This window comes from Alosa alosa, chromosome 21, assembly GCF_017589495.1.
Source record: "Alosa alosa isolate M-15738 ecotype Scorff River chromosome 21, AALO_Geno_1.1, whole genome shotgun sequence".
NCBI lineage: Eukaryota > Metazoa > Chordata > Actinopteri > Clupeiformes > Clupeidae > Alosa > Alosa alosa.
The window spans coordinates 19,123,918-19,142,784 of NC_063209.1; the positions used below are offsets into that span (position 1 = coordinate 19,123,918).

An 18,867-nucleotide genomic window follows, 5' to 3' on the forward strand; every position below is an offset into this window, starting at 1 on the left:
GGGGTTCGATCCGGCAACCCTGCGGTTACAAGTCCGAAGCGCTAACCAGTAGGCCGCGGCTGCCCCCAAGTACAGTAGTCCACAGCTTGTCTATTAGCAATTTTAATAAAACTGTCACAAAATTTTGTTCAAAATGAAATTGTTAATTTTTAATGGAACTTGGCACATTCCCAGTTTGTAGTAGTCAACTGAAAGTACACATTCATTTCTGTTTAGTGTTTGTGTGCAAGATGAGTATAACCAGTTCTGTTGGTGTCAGTTTGGTCCCTTTTACGACTTGTCTTTCCCCTGCAGCTCTGCCCTGCACTGTGTTATCTTACAGAGCACACCATGCTGCTCCGCCCACTGATGTCAAGATATGTCACCCCTGAATATTATATCATTCATTCCACCCATAAATTAACAAATAGCTAATGCCAACATGTAGAGATCTGCACATAACTAAAATATGGTCACAACAGTGCCATAACTAACACAATTAAAAAACTGATAAACTCCCTGCTTGACTTATTTCAAGTATAGTCTTCCAATTCTTATTTTTATATCATTTCCAGCTGAATTGTCTAACTGTTCTGATTTGAAACAGTTGTATACCATTGCGCAAAATTAATTATTTAAATTGTTTTTAATTATTTAAAAAGTCATTGTGACCTGTATCCTGTGGGCACTAAAGCAAGCATTACTCAGCATGTCAGTAAACATTTCTTCCACTATGTGGTCCACTATGTCATGCAGCCAAGTCCCATGGTAATCTGCCTAATCTTTGGTCACATCGCTAGGGGAAGTACAGTTCTTTGGTCAGCATGGACACAATGCAAGGAATCTGTTTCTTGGCATTGTATCCCGGGAGATTGGAACATGACTCGAACTCCAGCGCCACCTTGCGGTTCACCCGTGTCAAGACCTGCATGAGTTCCAGCTCTCGGCCAAATCTGGCCAGCATGTCACACACAGACTGAATGAACCATGAGCCATTTGAGGTGTTTCTCCAGGAGTAATAGCCTGCCAAAATTATGAATGAGAACAAATTAATTACAGGAGAAATACAAACATACAGATGGAAATCCAGGGATATAGTTGATCTGACGATGTGTATGTGTTTCCCAAGTGTCTTTTTTATTTCACTTAGTCACTCTGTATAAAATATCTGCCAACTGACAAAGTAAATAGGAGTATTGAATTTCTAAGTGTACCACAAAAGGCTGCTGAGCACCCAAATGTTGGCAAAAATACACTTTGTGTATCTGTACACTGCAGATATTCTGTATTTCTGAAATGACATGTAAACAGACATTAACCGGCACAGAACTAAGCAAGTATAGTGGCAGAAGGCCTGCTATGTGACAAATGTTAAAATAAAAAGTGAAAATGAAATTGATTGGGCATGCATGCACTACTAAGTGACAGGTATACATTAAAAAGTGAAAATGAAATTGAGCTAAAAAAGAAATTGCTTGAGTAAGCACTGGCAAGTAAGTGTTTAAAAAACTGAAAATGAAATTGTACTGAACAAGAAACTGATTAAGCAAGCACTGTGAAATTGGGAGTGTGAGTAAAAATGAAACTGATGCATGCACTGGCATATCCTACCGGGTGCAGTGGAGTATGCATAGAGGAAGTCTGCCTCCACTGGTATCCTCTCTGTGGATCCTTCTTCGGCCACACTGTCTGTCTCAATGCCACTATCCAGGTCTGTGCCCCGACATGCCTGGGAAGTACAAAACAACAGCACTGCTTACCAAGGCTCTTCTTGACACTTACAATTAGAGGAGAAACACAACTACAAACATTTAATGTGATTTTACAGACGAAAACCCAGGGACAGAGTTGATCTGACAATCTGTATGGGTATAGTCGGCTGTATTGTACTTAAAATTAAAAATGTTGGTACTTATCCTTGTTGTATCTCATAATGTACTGCTGATTTATCCATTGTCCCTCATAAAAAAAGCTGCCAACTGACTGTATGTGCCTGAAGTTCTCAGACATTTTCAAAGCTAATGTATATGATCTATTTCTAATTCTTCAAGAGACCCAGCTCATGCTCAATTCCAGTACAGAACCTGAGAACTCTAAGCCCTGCTAATGGCCTGCTGTACCTGGATGAAGAAGAGCTTTGGCTTCCCAGCCAGTGAGCGGCACCGGTCTCCCCTGAAGAGGCTGGTGAGGTCCTTGAGGGGCACGGGGCCATCGGTCCCGTACAGCACCCCATCATCCCCATGGCTCAGCAGGACACACACAAGGGAGGCGGACTTGCTGTGGTCCTCCTGGGACACTGTCAGGGTCCAGATTTTGGAGTCAGCAATAATGACTACAACAAGAAATCATTGAGGTGTGGGCTCTCCCGCCCTCTGACACACCTTATTGCAATTACTGAAAGTAAAATTAGCAATTTTAACTAAATACACTGTTAGGGTTCGGGTTCTTTTGTCAAATTCAGCAAATTGCTCTTAGCTGTTCTAGTTTGTTCGGTGCATGCTAAAAGAAAAAAATAAAAAATATATATATATAAAAAAAAACTCTGGTGTTCATAATAACACTGGCTAGGCATAATTCAACAAACTTAAAGGCTTAAAGACAACCTTTCAGGTGCAAAGACTATAGGGCAGTTCAATTGTTTGTTTAGCCAGCATCAAGGATTGTATTTTAAAACCTTCTTTCTTTAATTCTGAGGTAGGAACTAGGAGAACATAAGGAGGAAGGAGAAGAGGAAGAGGAGCATGATGAAGATCATGACGAAGAGGAGCATGATGATGAAGAGCAGGTTTTGCGTAGTATGACACAGCTGAACTCATTTTAGGCATTCTAACACAATAATAATATTATCTTTAAAGCTACAGAAGACAAAAAACAACCACATGCTATTCTGAAAAGTGCAGCACTATTGCACGCACGGTGAATTCATAGCCGTTTCTGTTTCATTATGCTCACTACAAACCTTAACCTCAGGTGTACATTAATAAGTCTTGAGTAAGTAAGCGAGTTTCATACCGAAAGCAGATTGAAAGATCACATGCGTAATAGCAACCTTTGTACATCTACACAAGTTTACGCAACATCAAGGAGACATTGTAGGCTATAGCTTAAATTAGTTATTGACTAGAAGAGTAGTGAAGGTACGTGATACCTCATTAGATTTTCAGATTAGATAAACTCAGTGTTATGAAATAGAATTTACCATTGTATAATAATGTGTTGATGTCTCTTACGGAGAGGTCATTTTTGAAGATGACTTCATAGCCAAGCTGTTTAAAGACCTTCATCATATTTCCTGCATCCACATCAGTCCCATTCCGCATGTTCATGCCTTGTAAGGAAAGCAGATAAAATATGACTGTCAGTGGTAGCACAATAACAGAAAATATAAAAACAAATGTTGTAAATTTAATTGGTCAGATTTGTACGTTGTTGAATGGTAATTTAGGGCCAATCAAAATGCCGATTCACATCTGACTAACTGAATGTTTCAACCTATAAACAACATCTTACCCGTCTTTTTGTCAAAGTTCTTGTTGTTGATGATGACACACTGGCCCATGGACGGGTAATTCATGTTGTAACGGTAGGCATCAGCTGGAGGCTTAGCAGCAACCTGTGACTTCCCTGTAGGGCCTGAGGGCTTCTCTGGGCTACAAGATGGACAATGTAGTACAATGACATGACAGTAAAATGCATGAATATAGTGAAAAGTGAAATCAAATCCGGAGTTACAGGATGGAGAAGATTTAACCAAATATGGGTCACTGTGGGTGGACTTAATTTACAGTTGTGTGCAGAATAATAGCAGTGTGTTTTAAAAATTTGAATAAAGCTCAACATCCTTAGAATAGTTGTTAATTCCATAATATCAATGCATTGGGAACACGGCACATTCAAATTCAAAATCAAAACATGACCAAAATTGATCAAGCTTGTGTTACTGTCTTCAGTGTACTGTGGCTTGAATTCAGTGCATGTGGGTTGTTGGACAAACTGTCTGCGGCCCCCATGCACTGAATTCAAGCCACAGTACACTGTGAAGACAGTAAAGCATGGTGGTGCATAATTCATGTTACGGGGATGTTTCTCATATTGTGGTGTTGGACCTATTTATCGCACCCCAGAGGTAATGGATCATTTTCAATACATCAAAATATTTGAAGAGGTCCTGTTGTATTATGTTGAAGAGGAAATGCCTTTGAAATGGGTGTTTCAACAAGACAATGACCCAAAACACACCAGTAAGCGAGCAAAGTCTTGGTTCCAGACTAACAAGATTGACGTTATGGATCTTGGCCAGCCCGATCCCCAGACCTCAATCCTATAGAAAAGCTGTGGGGTGACATCAAAAATGCTGTTTCTGAGGCAAAACCCAGAAATGCAGAGGAATTGTGGAATGTAGTTCAATCGTCCTGGGCTGGAATACCTGTTCACAGCTGCCAGTAGTTGGTCGACTCCATGCAACACAGATGTGATAAGTGAGTGAAAGCTATGTTTTGATTTGAAATTGAATGTGCAGTGTTCCCAATGCATTGATATTATGGAATTAACAGCTATTATAAGGATTTTGAACTTTATTCATTTTTTTTAAAACACACTGCTACTATTATGCACACAACTGATTATATGCACATACTTCAGGCTTCCTTTAAAACTAATATGACTCCATGCAATCCACTGTCATTCAAACTTGGAAGGCATGCCAGCCAAAGATTGCTTTTGAGTCAGTCACATTTCAAAGTAGGTTACTACAAGTTCATGCTTGCTGGCGCGTGAATAAAAAAAACCCGATAATGACCTGCCCCACGCAAGAGTATAAGCCTCAAATATGAGTTTTGACAACAAAACATGACTGTTTTTGCGGTCATTTGATTACCACATCTGTTTACTTCACTGAGACATAAAAGTAAATAAGATTAATTTCGGTCGAGTTAATCATGATAGCCTACTCGTGAAATAAATCGCAAAGCATCGTCTCTTTCATAAGTCGGTGTGCAATGAATTCGTAACTTCTCTACCTTTGAATTGACTTGGCGTCCACAGAATCACCGTCCACCGTGCCTGACATCTACAAAGGACAAATGTGATGTCAATTCCACATAATGCATTTCACGTCAACACTTTTAATACACCAATATTTAGTGGACAAAATACATGATTTCTTATCCCGAAAGTTACTCCCTAATATTTCCAACCTCAAAACACAAGATGAAACTTAACACGTGTTTTTATACGGAATATCCATTTCAACTTCCAGTGTCATAAGGAATTTCTGCTGCACTGTCCTTAGGGTTAGGCTAGCTTACTTGTGAGTCCATCATAAATAAACAGAAACAACTTACCTTGAATCACTGAAAAGTGGAGGAAAAGTAGGCTAGTTGGAGTTGGTTTCTTCACACTGACGAGGAAGTGTTTGAACACGCCCACAATTTTGACGTTTCCACTTCTTGGGAAAAGTAGGCTACCGTAGGTTTCCCAACAACTGTCAGGCGCCCACATGGTCGGCCGTAACCTGACTGTAACCTACAGAAGTTCACTCTCATGCAGGATTTACTCATTCCTAGCCTATTTTCCATTAACCAAACCATATTTGCATCTAACAGCGATTCAGTCAATGCAAAGTTTGGTATGGCTGTAAAAAGATTGGCCTTCAGTCCCCCAAAGCAAACTAAGCCAGCCTCTTCAAATCACTTTTTCTTTAAAGGTGTTTATAATGGCCACCTTGACTTTAGAATGCCAAAAAGTAAACCATTTTATACTGTTTGCTTTATGCCATATATTGCTCAATGTAAACGCCAGTTTATTAGAATAAAACATTCTGTGTGACTCAGTTAGCTGCCCATAAAGTTAAATTTTTTCTTGAGTGTCAGCTGATCAGCTTTAAACTGTCATAAAGGCACATGTCCTGTCAGGCACCACTATGTGCTTTACCATGGCACCACTTGACCTAACAAACTGATGTAGGCCTAGCTCACATTTGATTAGGACTTTAGTGACTGAATCAAACTGTAAAAAGGTCCTGATGCATTAATATATTTAAGTCCATGTGTGCAGGAACAAAGATAGGTGTGGGGTGTAGTCCTGTGTACATTTCCCAATTCAGCACTGTGCTTCTATTTAGGTCATTGCTCCACCAATGGTTTCATTTCCCATCAATTTAGTGTTACAGATTTCAACCACATTGGCCCTCTAAACGGTTTTTGGAGAATACTCTACCCAAACTAAACAACCTAACACGTCCAAAATGTAATGCAGCGGTATAGATATATTTGTTTTTTGAATTTCGGATAGGTCTCCTCCCCTGTATACTCAACAAATTCTGAAATATTGAGCCTGTACTTAACCATTTTGGAGAACTTCTCAATGTTATTCCACAATGTGGTAATATTGAATTATCCATCAACCAAAGATTCTAGTGCACTTTGCATTATATGTGCCGCAACTGATACAACTAAAACCCATTCGGCAGTCTTTACTGACCCAAGTCCAAACTCCCAGATTTTTTTCAGTGACCAACTAAGAGCTCAAGACATGAATTAAACAGCCAGCCAGACAAGCACTTAGCATAAACTCTTCAATAGACTGTTCCAGATAGAGGAAACATGCATGCAGATATTCAGACAATATTCAGTCAGAGAAGAGACCTGAATGGCAGTTACTTTACTGATAGCGTTCTGAGCATGTTCCGACCGGAAACAGGAAGTCAGTCATGGGCTATGAAATGAGAATGCATAACACACTCACACAACTGGTTCTGCAAGGGTACGCTGTCGCGGTCACTGAACCTGTAAGTCAAGACAATTACACACTTCTCCCCCAAATGGTTTTAAGGCACCGATTGAGAATGGCATTCTATTTACACATTCATGAACACATAGATGGAGATTGAGTTTATTTATATTTTCTGTGTTCTATGTTTTCACATTTTTTTTTTATATATATATATATATATATATATATATATATATATATATATATATATATATATTACATTACACACACAATCCAAATATTGTGGCCAAAGCTTTTTTTCAAAAACTTAGGTGTGCAACATTTACATGTCTGGTCTGCTTTCTGAGTATGCCTTTGTGTGGCTATTTTACCATGGCTCCATGTGATCATGTAAACAATATTCAAACCAACATAGCTGCACCCTAGACTACGCTATGACACTTTCTATCTAGATAAATTTGTTGTTTTCTAAATGAGTAATTCATTATTAATTAATTTGATTACAGACGGATCTATCAAAACATTATTTGTCTCCACAATTACAGTTCCAGTGTAAAATGACTGTAGACTTTAATATTACCGTTTCAAACAGGTTATTGCAGAAGTGAAGTGTTAGTATGAGGTGTTACATAATTAATTGTCCCATCAACAGCTGAATGGGACATTAACAGATCCTAACCTTAAGCGATGGACTTCGATAGTTTCATAAAGATTATATTCTAGCTAATCATAATTGATTATATTCAATTGAGTTTGAAGTGAAAATAATTTTGAGCATTGTTGAATATTGTGTGTGTGTGTGTGGGGGGGGTGGGGGCCTTGTTTTAAAGTCTGTCAGAACAGATGGTAAAAGCTGGAGTGTCATCTAAATGAAGGACACAATGTGAAATATCAATCATTTAGGCTTTCATTGTTTCAAAATGTACCTCTAATGTCACTGTGAGGCTACATGAACACTATGAACTAGGGCTGCAACTAACAATCAATTTCATAGTCAATTAATCTGTTGATCATTTTCTCAATTAGTGGAATGGTTGTTTAATTGATAAAATGCAAATATTGAGAAACAACTCAGTGTTTCCCAAACCCCATCAAATGCCTTGTGTAGTCCATACACCAGATATATTTAGTTTAGTCATAGAGGAGTAAGTATAGTAGAAAATATAAAATGCCAATTACCGAAATAGTTGGCAATAGAATTGGTTGACTAATTAAACTAATTGATGAATTGATTGATAGCTACAGCCTTATTATATCTATTTCATTTCAGACAGTCCTGAGAATCCAGAATGTATTGTGTTAGATAAAACAAATGTTGACTATTCTGTTTTGATAACAAATGTCCATAGTCTGTAAATGCTTTCACAATTAAGGCTAGTTGTGTCGAATGTGTAATTTTTGATGCAGAGTACACACAGTGGACAGACACCTGGAGGGCCATGATGGAGAATGTGGCAGATTGTCCCAAGAAAAGTGATGGATCAAAAAGGTGTTCACCTTAAAAGGTGTGGGGTTATGGTCTTCTTGTTCAACGAGTAAGAGTTGAGAAACAATTTTAAAATATCTTCAAACCTACAATGTTACAAATCTCACTATTGAAATCTTGACATATATACACACAACTATGTTTATTATTGACCTTCTTTTTAGAGGGTACATACTGAACACAGAGTTACCAAGGAGTACAGACCTATATACAAAAGAGAATTTTCACAAACAGATAAACATAAATAATCTGTTAATCTGATAAACAACACACCAGATCAACACATGACCATCGTCGATACTATGCAATATCACATTATATCAACACCTGATACTATGCAATATCACATCATATCAACTCCTGATACTATGCAATATCACATATCAACTCCTGATACTATGCAACACTACTAGCATGGGAAGCTCTGAAGCCTGTGGTACATTTGTGTAGTAGAGGCGATTGACCCTGGATTGCTCCGATACCTCACTTTTGGTCCACATTATCTAACACTTGCTGAAGCTTAGCGTTGACGGTCTTTAGTTGGTGCTCAGCTCCCAGCATGCATCTGGTCTCCATGAGCAGAGCAGGCAAACTGGTAGGCCCGTACTGGAACCGAAAGAGAAATAAGAAAGAGATAAGAGATATGTATTTGCCATTTGTACACGCAGAGACAGTACGGTACATAGGAAGTTTTGTGCAAAGCTCAAAAGATCAACATTTAGAGAAGAGATAAAGTAAATAATAAATAGAGAATACATAAAAGCATATGAGAGAGAAGTCCATTTCACAGTTGAGGATATTGCACGTGTTCGTTCAGGTGACATTGCCTGCTGTTCTTTCTTCTGTCATGTGTGTCTCTGAGGATGAGCAGGGTCATGTGTGTCTGAGGATGCTCTGTGCTTTTTTCCGATATCGTATCGCAACCACCTCCTTGGGACAGATTATCCGTTCGCATGGCTTCTCATACCACTGCTATGCAGACGACACACAGCTCTGTCCTTTCCACCTGATGACCCCTTGGTTTCAGCACGGATCTCGGATTGCCTCTCAGACATAGCTACATGGATGAAGGCACACCACCTCCAGCTGAACCTCTCAAAGACTGAACTGCTGGTCCTCCCAGCTAAACCTACCATACACCACTACATCAACATCAAATTTGACTCCCTGTCTGTTTCACCTACCAGGACTGCAAGAAATCTAGGTGTTGTTCTCGACAACCAACTAAACTTCTCAGATCATGTTGCCTCAGTTGCCCGGTCATGCCGTTTCGCACTCTACAACATACAGAAAATCAGGACTTACTTGACTCAAGATGCTACCCAACTTCTGGTTCAGGCAATAATCTCACGACTCGACTACTACAACGCCCTCCTGACAGGTCTCCCAGCCTGCGCAGTGAAACCCCTTCAGATGATCCAGAATGCGGCGGCGCGCCTGGTCTTCAACCAACCCAAAAGGGCACATGTTACCCCACTGCTCATCCAGCTACACTGGCTACCTATGGCGGCCCGCATCAAATTCAAGGCTCTAACCCTTGCCTACAAAGTAGTCTCCGGTTCTGCTCCCACCTACTTGAATGCCCTCATACAGACATACGCTACCTCCAGACCGCTGCGCTCCTCAGACGAACGACGTCTAGCTCTACTCTCTACCGTTTTTTAAATTGTCCTAAAATTGTTGAGAATTGCTTTAAAACTTAAACTGTTTACCATGTTGTAAGTCGCTTTGGCTAAAAATGCGTCAGCCAAATGTAATGTAATGGAATTAGCGCAATATATCGTATCGCCACTGCTGCCAAATATCTATATATATATTTTTTTATATATATATATATATATATATATATATATATATATATATATATATATATATATATATTTTTTTTTTTTTTTTTTTTTTGAAAGCATTAGACTGCAAAATGTCTATATAGCTGACTATTGTGATATTTGTTTATTATTTGTCTGCTGAATTATCAGTATCATGTGATCTACATTTTCCACTGCCCAGGTGGTAATTATCAGTGTCATGTGATCTACATTTTCTACTGCCCAGGTGGTAATTATCAGGGTCATGTGATCTACATATTCTACTGGCCAGGTGGTACACAGCAAGGTGTGTTTCCAGCTCTAGTTTTACATATTTGGTAAAAAGTATTGCAACATATATATATCACATCGCAATATATTGTGATGACTTATATCGTGACCCATGTATCCCGACGCGTATAGAATTGTGAGGTCCGCTCTGCTCTGGGTCAGATGTTTGAGTATGCCGTCAGACGTTGATAAACTGACAAAACTTTCGAATGTATTTACTAGTTTTCCAATCGTGTAAATGCATGCTCTCTCACCGAATGTGTCTCTGTCTTCCAATCGTGTAAATGCATGCTCTCTCACCGATTCTGTCTTTTTAGGATGGGCCTGGCAGTAGTCCAGGTACTTGGTGTGAAGGTCGGTCAGGCCGTTGAGGAGGGACATGCCCTTGGTGAGGTCTGTTAGCCTCTGCTCCAGCTGCTGGTGCTCCTTCTCCAATGCCCTCAGCTTGGCCTCATTCCTAATGGGGGAATGGGTCTGATTTTACACAGGAGATATGGGAGGAATGGGTCTGATTTTACACAGGAGTAGAGATGGGAGGAATTGTTCTGATTTTACACAGGAGTAGATATGGGAGGAATGGTTCTGATTTTTCACAGGAGTAGATATGAGAGGAATGGTTCTAGATAGATAGATAGATAGATAGATAGATAGATAGATACTGTATTGATCCCCGAGGGGAAATTCAAGGAAATTTGATTTTGAATGATTTTACACCGGAGTAGATATGGGAGGAGAGCACTGGATGTGACATAATAACAGACATAATTTCACTGCATTTCTTACTTCCAGTAACTATATGCATGTGACAATAAACTTCCTTGTATCCTTGTATCCTTGATGTATTCACAAAGGATGGCTAGCATTTGGAATAATCAAAAGGCGGTGCATCTCAAAATTTCTCTATATGGTTTCTGATGGGGATTTTAACTGCTACTGTGGGGAATCAGATACCGATTACCCTGGAAACTAGTATTGTGCTAAGTCATCATTCTGTTATGGTTGTCATAGGTCTTAGATCCAGTTGAAATATTTATGTGTCTGTTTAGGAGACTCACTGTATGAGCTCGTTTTTGGCGTCGACCAACTTTGCCCGCTTACTGTTAATGGCGGTGTTCAGCTGCCAGGGAGCAAAAAAGAACTGTTAAATGAAATATGGCATACCAAACCTCACGACAATACTGCTTGATAATCTAAAAAACATACAGTTAAAAGATGTATCTATTAATACCTTCACATTTTTCTTTTTGACAGTAGTTAGTTCTTTGGTTGCAGTGATCTGGAACACATAAACTTACATCATCAGTATCAGTGGAAAATGAAGTGCTGTACTTTAGAACTACCACAACCACTACAGATCAAAGTCCAAGGTCCAACCTACCACCTCGGTCAACTGATCCACAAAAGACTCTGCCATATGATCTATTGCCTTCTGAACCGCATTAGAATCCACCGTTTCCCTGCAAAGAAGAGTTGCACCATATCCTGTTATCCCGGAAAAAAAGAAGCTAAGGTATATCAAATCATAACCTTACTACACAACATTATTACACTCATCAAAGGATATTAAGTACCTCAACCCACAGCTGAGGTGAGTAGAGTTGTCAAACCCACAAGTGTTTGATCATGCTTTGTCCGACTGTCAGACTGCACCGTTAAAACCCATAGGTCCCATTATAATTGCACCTTCAGTAGACAAGTCCTCCTCGCTGCCACTTACTTGTACTCCTCAACAAAATCCTGAAAGTCCTCCAGCACCACCTCAAGGTCAATGGGGTATCGCACCTTCGGTCTCCTCCGCTTCACTCCAGCGGCAGCGTCTGAAAGACAAAAATGTGACTTACAAATAAATACCAGCCAATTTAAAGGAACAGTCCATAATTCTAGTTCAATATACGCTTTGTTAAATCCTTCAAACTGCTCCTCATGGCCCTCGAGCAGTCCGTGCTCTGCAAGAGGAAAACAAAGAGGCCCATATGGAGCTATACGCTATTTCGGCCAATCAACACATCACAGGCCAGGCTAGGGTAATTTGAGGGGCCACCTGGTGATAGTAGGTCAGGCTACAAGCCTCATGATAAGAAAGAAAGAAAGAAAGAAAGAAAGAAAGAAAGAAAGAATCTATCTATCAGCCTCTCCGCATTACACATAGACACGCCCTCGCTTGTGAAAACGTCACCAGTACGACCCGTTTTCAAACAGAAGAAGCAGAAAGTTGCGTAACTCTTTCCTATACTGTAGCCTATGCTATCGAAGTCAGTACCGTGACTCGAAGAGCTGTAAACAGTGTTGTACGGCTGTGTGTACAAATCCGCTTGGAGCTCTGGTGGAATTTTGATTTCACGAAGATGTGCCGTGTGAGAAAATAAGATTCTGAAGGCAATGGATGGTCTTGCTAAGAACCAAACCAGACTTTGTTCAAATCTACACATCTATGGCTACTGGAAAATGTAAGGTTCATTTATCAAATGTTATATTTTGAAGTATTAAAAAAAACATCTTTATTTTAGAATTTCTGCACGAAAGGGGCTGAAACTGAAATTGGAGCTTTTATGATAGTTCTTAAAGGAGCCTAGGCTATTCCACACTATCAATAGCATAAAACACACTGGCAGAAAAAATTTAGTGGGACGCTTGTCTATGTTAATTAACTCATAAGTTCAGTTCGGCTATTGATATGGAGCTATACGCTATTCCTGCCAATCAACACATTGATATGGAGCTATGTGCTATTCCGGCCAATCAACACATTGATATGGAACTATGTGCTATTCCGGCCAATCAACACATTGCTTGAGGAGTACAGAAGGGGCGGTGTCATTTGATAGAAAAGCAGTCGAGCTCAAATATCAACAATGTTTTGTGATAATCAAGGACTGAACCTTTAACAGCTAAAAAACAACTTCCTATCTTCCTTATTTTGAGTGGGCACAGCAGGAAGAGAGAGCAAAGTCCTCTAGTGGAGCTCATTACTGATCACTGAAGCCTCTATTGTTCGTCTCTGGATGTTTTATTCAGTTATAAAGAAACAATGTTGACACACCACAATCAGACAGATCAGACATAATCAAGACTCCAAGTCTTTTTCCACCAACATGATGCAACTTGCCTTTCCCAAAGAACTAGCATGGTAGTCAGCATATCGTCATCATCTTAAAGGAACACTCCGGCTTTTTGGGACTAGCTCATTCTTCGTGTTCCCCAGTTCGATAAGTCGATACATACCCTTCTCATATCCGTGCGTGTCGTTACTCGGTGTGACGCACCCACCGCTAGCCTAGCTTAGCACAAGTGGCCGGCTTCATTAGCCTACACCTCCCAATAGTGACAAAAGAATTCCAACATTTCCTATTTATATGCTGTGATTTGTATAGTGGTTACAATGTGTACAAATAACAATGTCAAATGAGACACAGCCCTTTTGTAAGCTTATACTATACATACTTGGTTGGAACTATGTTTTCATTCAGGGAAATCAATGCTTCTTGGGGTTTGATGACTTAGGCCTAACACCGGAGCTTTTCAGGTGCTGCCTGCAAATCACTTCGCCCAAGTAGCTGTGCTGGAATGTGAACCAAGTATGTATAAGCTTACAAAAGGACTGCCTCATTTGACATTGTTATCTGTACACATTGTGACCACTATACAAATCACCGCATGTAAATAGGAAAATGTTGGAATTCTTTTGTCACTATTGGGAGGTGTAGGCTAATGAAGCCGGCCACTTCGAGGCACTTGTGCTAAGCTAGGAGATGAGAAGAGTATGTATCGACTTATCAAACTCTGGGGAATACGGTGAATAAGCTAAAGTCCCAAAAAGTCTGCGTGTTCCTTTAAGCACCCACTAGACAGTCACGGATACTAAGGTGGACAGCAGTACCTAAACCATCCTTCCACTCCATGTGACCCGTACCTGAGGAGCCAGATGAAGACTTCCTGCTTTGCTTTGTTCTGCTGCCGGAGGATGAGCGGGACTTCTTCTGCCCTCTTGCATTCTTCTTTGGTGGCTGTCAAGGAGCGTAAGGTCTTATTTACAGCACGGTCACAAATTACCCGAGAGTTTACGTCACTTGGTGTAGGAATTCGAAATGGAAAAAAGCATATTCAGATCTCCTCGTGTACAGGAGGACAGCAGAAAAGGGTTTTACAAAACTACATCACAACATGGCAGTTTAAAAGGCTGGTTCTGGCTGTGTTTTTTGGTTTTTTAAGGTTTAAGATAACAGTTATTGATCCCCACACAGGGAATTTGAAGTTTCAAAGCAACAGCAACAGATGGACTGACCCCAGAGAAGGTAAAACCCTTCCACATTCCACACACACACATTCATAATAAGTTCACTCATCACCACAAAAAGAGAGAAAACATTTTGATAGCCACACGCTCATGGATGAAAGTTAAATTATACTTAAATTAAAGGAAGTCACAACTGTGACCAAAAATGTAACAGTAACTAAAATAGTCAGTCCTGTTTGATATAGCGCATCGCTAGCCGTCCACTCACCACGCTGGACTCTCCCTCCTCCTGTTCCTGAGAGCGCTGGATGAGTCGGCTCTTCTTCTTTCTGGGCGGGACGTACACACTGTTCTCATCCGAGAGGATGTCACTGTCTGTCTACAGAGGGGAAAAATCTTATCAGTTCTTCCACATCACAGAAGAGTCAGCCTTGCTCTTATGTTTTCAGCATTACTAATGAGTATTTTAAAGATGCACCCCAGCCATAATTAACCCATTCATCATTCGTTACTTAAAGGCCCCCTAAAGAGTCTTAAAATAACGTTTCCAAAATCAGGTCGATGGCACATAAACACTTAATAGGGCTAATGACACTTCTGCCGCACTCTATGCCGGTCTTATCGCTTGTAACACAGCCATATGAAGCTGCTGTTCGGGTAGGAACACTGGCCCCCCTCCGAAATCAAAATGGAAAAAAGCTGCTATGCTACAGGAGTTCTGAGATCTCTTTCTACAGGCTGCTGTCGGTGCATGCCCTCTATTTTTGTATCGGAGTTATGTTCATACTTTGTTGCAAAAGACGCATATTTAGTTTGTTTATTATTGCGCTTCTCAACTGTAATGTTTGCTAATGTTAGATAACACTGGCTGATGACGGGCTGAGACCTTTGCACCCTGTAAAAAATGTCCATAAATTGCTTTTCCAACTTGGAATATATTTTTTTCAGTATGTGGGCTCCCTTACAACTTTAGAACTTGAACCCATGACCTTGGCAGTTGGTAGCACTCACAGTGCTAGATCAGCTACACATGGAAGTGAAAGAGACAAAGATTGGGTCATACGTCTGGGTCTTCAGCTGATGCGGATGTCCCTTGTTGCAGCTCATTCTCCTCAGGGATCTTCTGCAGTGGTCTGATTAAAAAGAGGACGCATTTAGTCCAGCTAGGAAGAGGCACTCAGAGAACACACTTTTCCTTCATTTACAAATGTTCCCAACATGTGGAGTATGACATCATCGCCTCAGTATTATACTTACAGAAATCATTTTGGAAGCCTAACACATTCATTTGAGAATAAACTTACACTCTGCCGCTGGACTTCCTGTTCTTTTTCTGTGTTTCCGCTACAGACGACCCTTGTGACATCCTCTGCCCTCCGGAATTCTGTTGGGGAGAGAAAAACGTAGACATGTTGAATTACTATTATTTTGAATTATTTATTATTACCTTCTGCTTTTAATCTTATCTGTTTACTTAGATTATTTCTACTTTACACAGTCATGATGCTAACCAGACTTACATTTCACTGCTTGTTATAACTAATATAACTATGTATGTGACAAATAAATCTCTGAACTAAACTGAACATGTCACACGGCCGAACAATGAGTGGAAGAATTAAATGATCAAGGAAAGTAGGTACCATACAAAATAGGTTCTACACAAAACTGGGCATGTTCAGCCATAAAAGTTAGTACCAAGTCCACACGTCCACTGCACAGAACTGAAGGAGGTGGAACGCTCCTCTGTGCACATTTACCGCGCGTCAAAGACCTGTGTCATTTATTCCCTGGGTAGCACTCTGCAGCAGTTTATTTTATATTTTGATGAATTGAAAGTGTGTATATTTGCACCAAACTCAACATTGACACTGGAACACACACACACACACACACACCAGGCTATGATTTGTTGCGCAATACCAATTCTGGTGTAACTTGTATATCTGAACTGAACAAAAAGAAATCTGTCAGACTTGATGGATAAACACAGTCGAGAAAAGTAATTACTGTGCCCCTTATTTCATCATACCCACGTGGGCAAAGCTCACAGTGCCCATGACTTACTGTGCCAGTGCCCATGACTTACTGTGCCAGAGCCCCCCACCTCCCCCTGCGAGCGCCGGGCACGCTGATTCTTTCCTCTGACAGGTGAAGAATGACCGTCACCTTCATCAGACGGCCCCTCGCTGTCTGACTCCTGCAGGGGAAGAACTCATCAGTTCATGAAAGCAACATTATCGATCAATTATCAACATCGATCTATCCATAGGAATTTCAAAGAAGAAAATCTCAGACAGGACATGTAATTGACAAACTGAACATACAGTCAAATGAGATTGGAGGAGATGAGAAATATATGGCTTCATTTATATATTAGCTTCATCTCTCTCGATCATGAGTAACCTGAGAGCTCTGACGATACCTCTGATGAGTCTCCTCCTGTAGTAGATGGACCCTGTGAAGCGGATGCTGACGCCTCTGTTGTACCCTGTGAAGCGGATGCTGACGTCTCTTCTGTCTCCTCAGAGATCTTCCGCAGTGGCCTGACGAGAAGAAGACCATTTTATGCCTGTGAGGGGAATTACTCAAACACTGAGCTTTTGTGCCACAAGGGTCTGCAGCATCCATACCACATTCAGGCCCATGAAAGCCTGCGGTACTGCAACGACATGGGAATGGTTCCATCTACAAACTGCAGGCAGAAAAACCTACATGGCTTTGGGTTTGGAGGGCACCCTTTCCAACAAGGGGGGCACGGACGGAGTTTTGAAGGCAGAGTTTGTACTCTGTGAGCCTTTCTCCTTGACCTTCTCCTGTTTGGCAGCGCTCGACCTTCTGTGCGTTCCCAAGACCCGGCGTGGTGTCTCTGTTCTTTCCGCCACGGACTGCCTCCCCACTCTTCTAGCTGGCGTCGCCTTCTGATGGGTCAGCACTGGACTGAAGTCATCCTCCATCGCAGTACTGTGAAGTGGGTTGCTACCTGTAAAAATAAACAGCTGATGACTTGTGGAACATCAAATGTAAATGAAGTTGAATAAATATCCTGTGTGTATAATGCTGGTCCACTAGCTCACACATAAGACTACCAGTATGCAGATAAAATGTATAGCTTCACAACACTGAAAGTCGCTTTGTTAAAGAAGTTAAAGGAAACTTGATTAGTGTATGACTCGGTCTGTGCTTCGTTTGTTTCTAATTTTAAGAGCCAGTGCTGTCTATGCACACAGATGTATTAGAGACAGAGTAACTTTACAATGAGAGCAAAGAGCAGGCAACAACATTTTCAAACTGTCACCACCAGCAAACCTAATATTAATTTTACCGTCGTTATTGAACTGGTCATCCTGGAAAATGCTGTCCTTCTCAATGGCAGATAAATCAGGGGCTGCTTCTTCCATATCCATTTGGTGCTAATAATATGAGGCGATAAAAACAACATAACGTTATAAAGTTACGTAAAGTTCGAAAATTACAAAATCAAAAAAGAATTACAAAATCAAAAAAAGTCGTCACGAAATATGTCTTGGTGTAGCCTGATGTTGGGAAAAGGTGCATCTAACCTAAATTTACCTTCCAGTCCTCTTTGACACTTCGCAATGTTTTGGTCATTCGACTCATCCTCGGAGATGTCCTGAAAACGAAAAAAACGAGTACCAAAGTGCCAAATAAAGCCTAGACGAGTTGACTTACATTTCCATCCAGCTGAACAAGATGTAACGTCTACGTTATGTGCTTAGGTTGCAGGTCAGAAAAATATTAAATGTCACGAAATGAAATGAATAAGATTGCTACTAACTACATACCTTGAGAGCTTAGCTTACTTGGACGTCGTCAACATAAAACTCCCGCGGAAAAATGCAGACGAGCCTGGAATCAACGAACCGACGACACAGGGATAGCGTGTCAAGAAGGTATCGCACTGACACACTTAAGAGACTGGTGATTCAATATTTCATATCTTGTTTGATTTGTACTATCATTATATGGCACATAGCATACTAAATGCCGTCTGGTACGTCTCAAAGTTTGTCCTTGTAGGGATGCGAATTATGTAGTGATCATGAGATGTGTCCCAGAAATAAAATGGTTTACTCCATGACGTTGAAAAAGAAGAGGAATCTCTCCTCTACAAGAGGCTTGCTGCCACCTACTGGATTGGATGGTTTCACCTCTGGTTGCCTGTCAAAAACGGTTTCTGTTTATTGTCCCCCACAAAGGTGAAATGAAATGTCCACCCATGAGTAGGGGGATAAACAATTCAATAATATATTCAGGTGATAGAACATGTAAAGCCTTATAAGTTGAGGCTTAAAATCTATTCTAAAATTACTTAT

General features: G+C 40.5%; 2 protein-coding genes across 3 annotated transcripts; both read right to left on the reverse strand.

Annotated features, from left to right (window-relative positions):
* Positions 1-122: 122 nt before the first annotated feature.
* Positions 123-5,426, reverse strand: LOC125286940 (caspase-3-like). Its single transcript, XM_048232294.1, has 7 exons — positions 5,322-5,426; positions 4,998-5,047; positions 3,490-3,629; positions 3,179-3,307; positions 2,100-2,275; positions 1,591-1,708; positions 123-1,002 (listed from the first exon to the last, which is right to left on the reverse strand). Exons 2-7 carry the CDS (start codon positions 5,045-5,047, stop codon positions 776-778), a joined length of 840 nt encoding a protein of 279 aa, XP_048088251.1. The 5' UTR covers positions 5,322-5,426; the 3' UTR covers positions 123-775.
* A 2,892-nt stretch (positions 5,427-8,318) lies between these two features.
* Positions 8,319-18,683, reverse strand: cenpu (centromere protein U). Of its 2 annotated transcripts, XM_048230590.1 has the most exons (16): positions 18,337-18,683; positions 18,104-18,164; positions 17,856-17,943; positions 17,246-17,513; positions 16,956-17,076; positions 16,620-16,730; positions 15,835-15,914; positions 15,594-15,663; positions 14,799-14,909; positions 14,207-14,300; positions 12,014-12,113; positions 11,675-11,753; positions 11,525-11,572; positions 11,352-11,413; positions 10,597-10,753; positions 8,319-8,803 (listed from the first exon to the last, which is right to left on the reverse strand). In XM_048230590.1, exons 2-16 carry the CDS (start codon positions 18,149-18,151, stop codon positions 8,681-8,683), a joined length of 1,560 nt encoding a protein of 519 aa, XP_048086547.1. In that variant the 5' UTR covers positions 18,152-18,164; positions 18,337-18,683; the 3' UTR covers positions 8,319-8,680. The 2 variants fall into 2 exon arrangements, with proteins under 2 accessions (XP_048086547.1, XP_048086549.1); XM_048230592.1 differs by lacking the exon at positions 18,337-18,683 and having other exon boundaries at positions 18,104-18,318.
* Positions 18,684-18,867: the final 184 nt, after the last annotated feature.

Excerpts from the sequence above, each read along its gene's own strand:
- cenpu (XM_048230590.1), bottom strand. The coding sequence starts at position 18,151 with ATGAGTCGAATGACCAAAACATTGCGAAGTGTCAAAGAGGACTGGAAG. Across the intron at positions 16,731-16,955 it reads CAGGAGGAGACTCATCAGAG|GAGTCAGACAGCGAGGGGCC; the intron begins GTATCGTCAGAG and ends CTTCCCCTGCAG. Across the intron at positions 14,301-14,798 it reads AGGAGGGAGAGTCCAGCGTG|CCACCAAAGAAGAATGCAAG; the intron begins GTGAGTGGACGG and ends GCTCCTTGACAG.
- LOC125286940 (XM_048232294.1), bottom strand. The coding sequence starts at position 5,047 with ATGTCAGGCACGGTGGACGGTGATTCTGTGGACGCCAAGTCAATTCAA. Across the intron at positions 3,630-4,997 it reads GACGCCAAGTCAATTCAAAG|CCCAGAGAAGCCCTCAGGCC; the intron begins GTAGAGAAGTTA and ends TCCATCTTGTAG. Across the intron at positions 3,308-3,489 it reads GAACTTTGACAAAAAGACGG|GCATGAACATGCGGAATGGG; the intron begins GTAAGATGTTGT and ends TTTCCTTACAAG.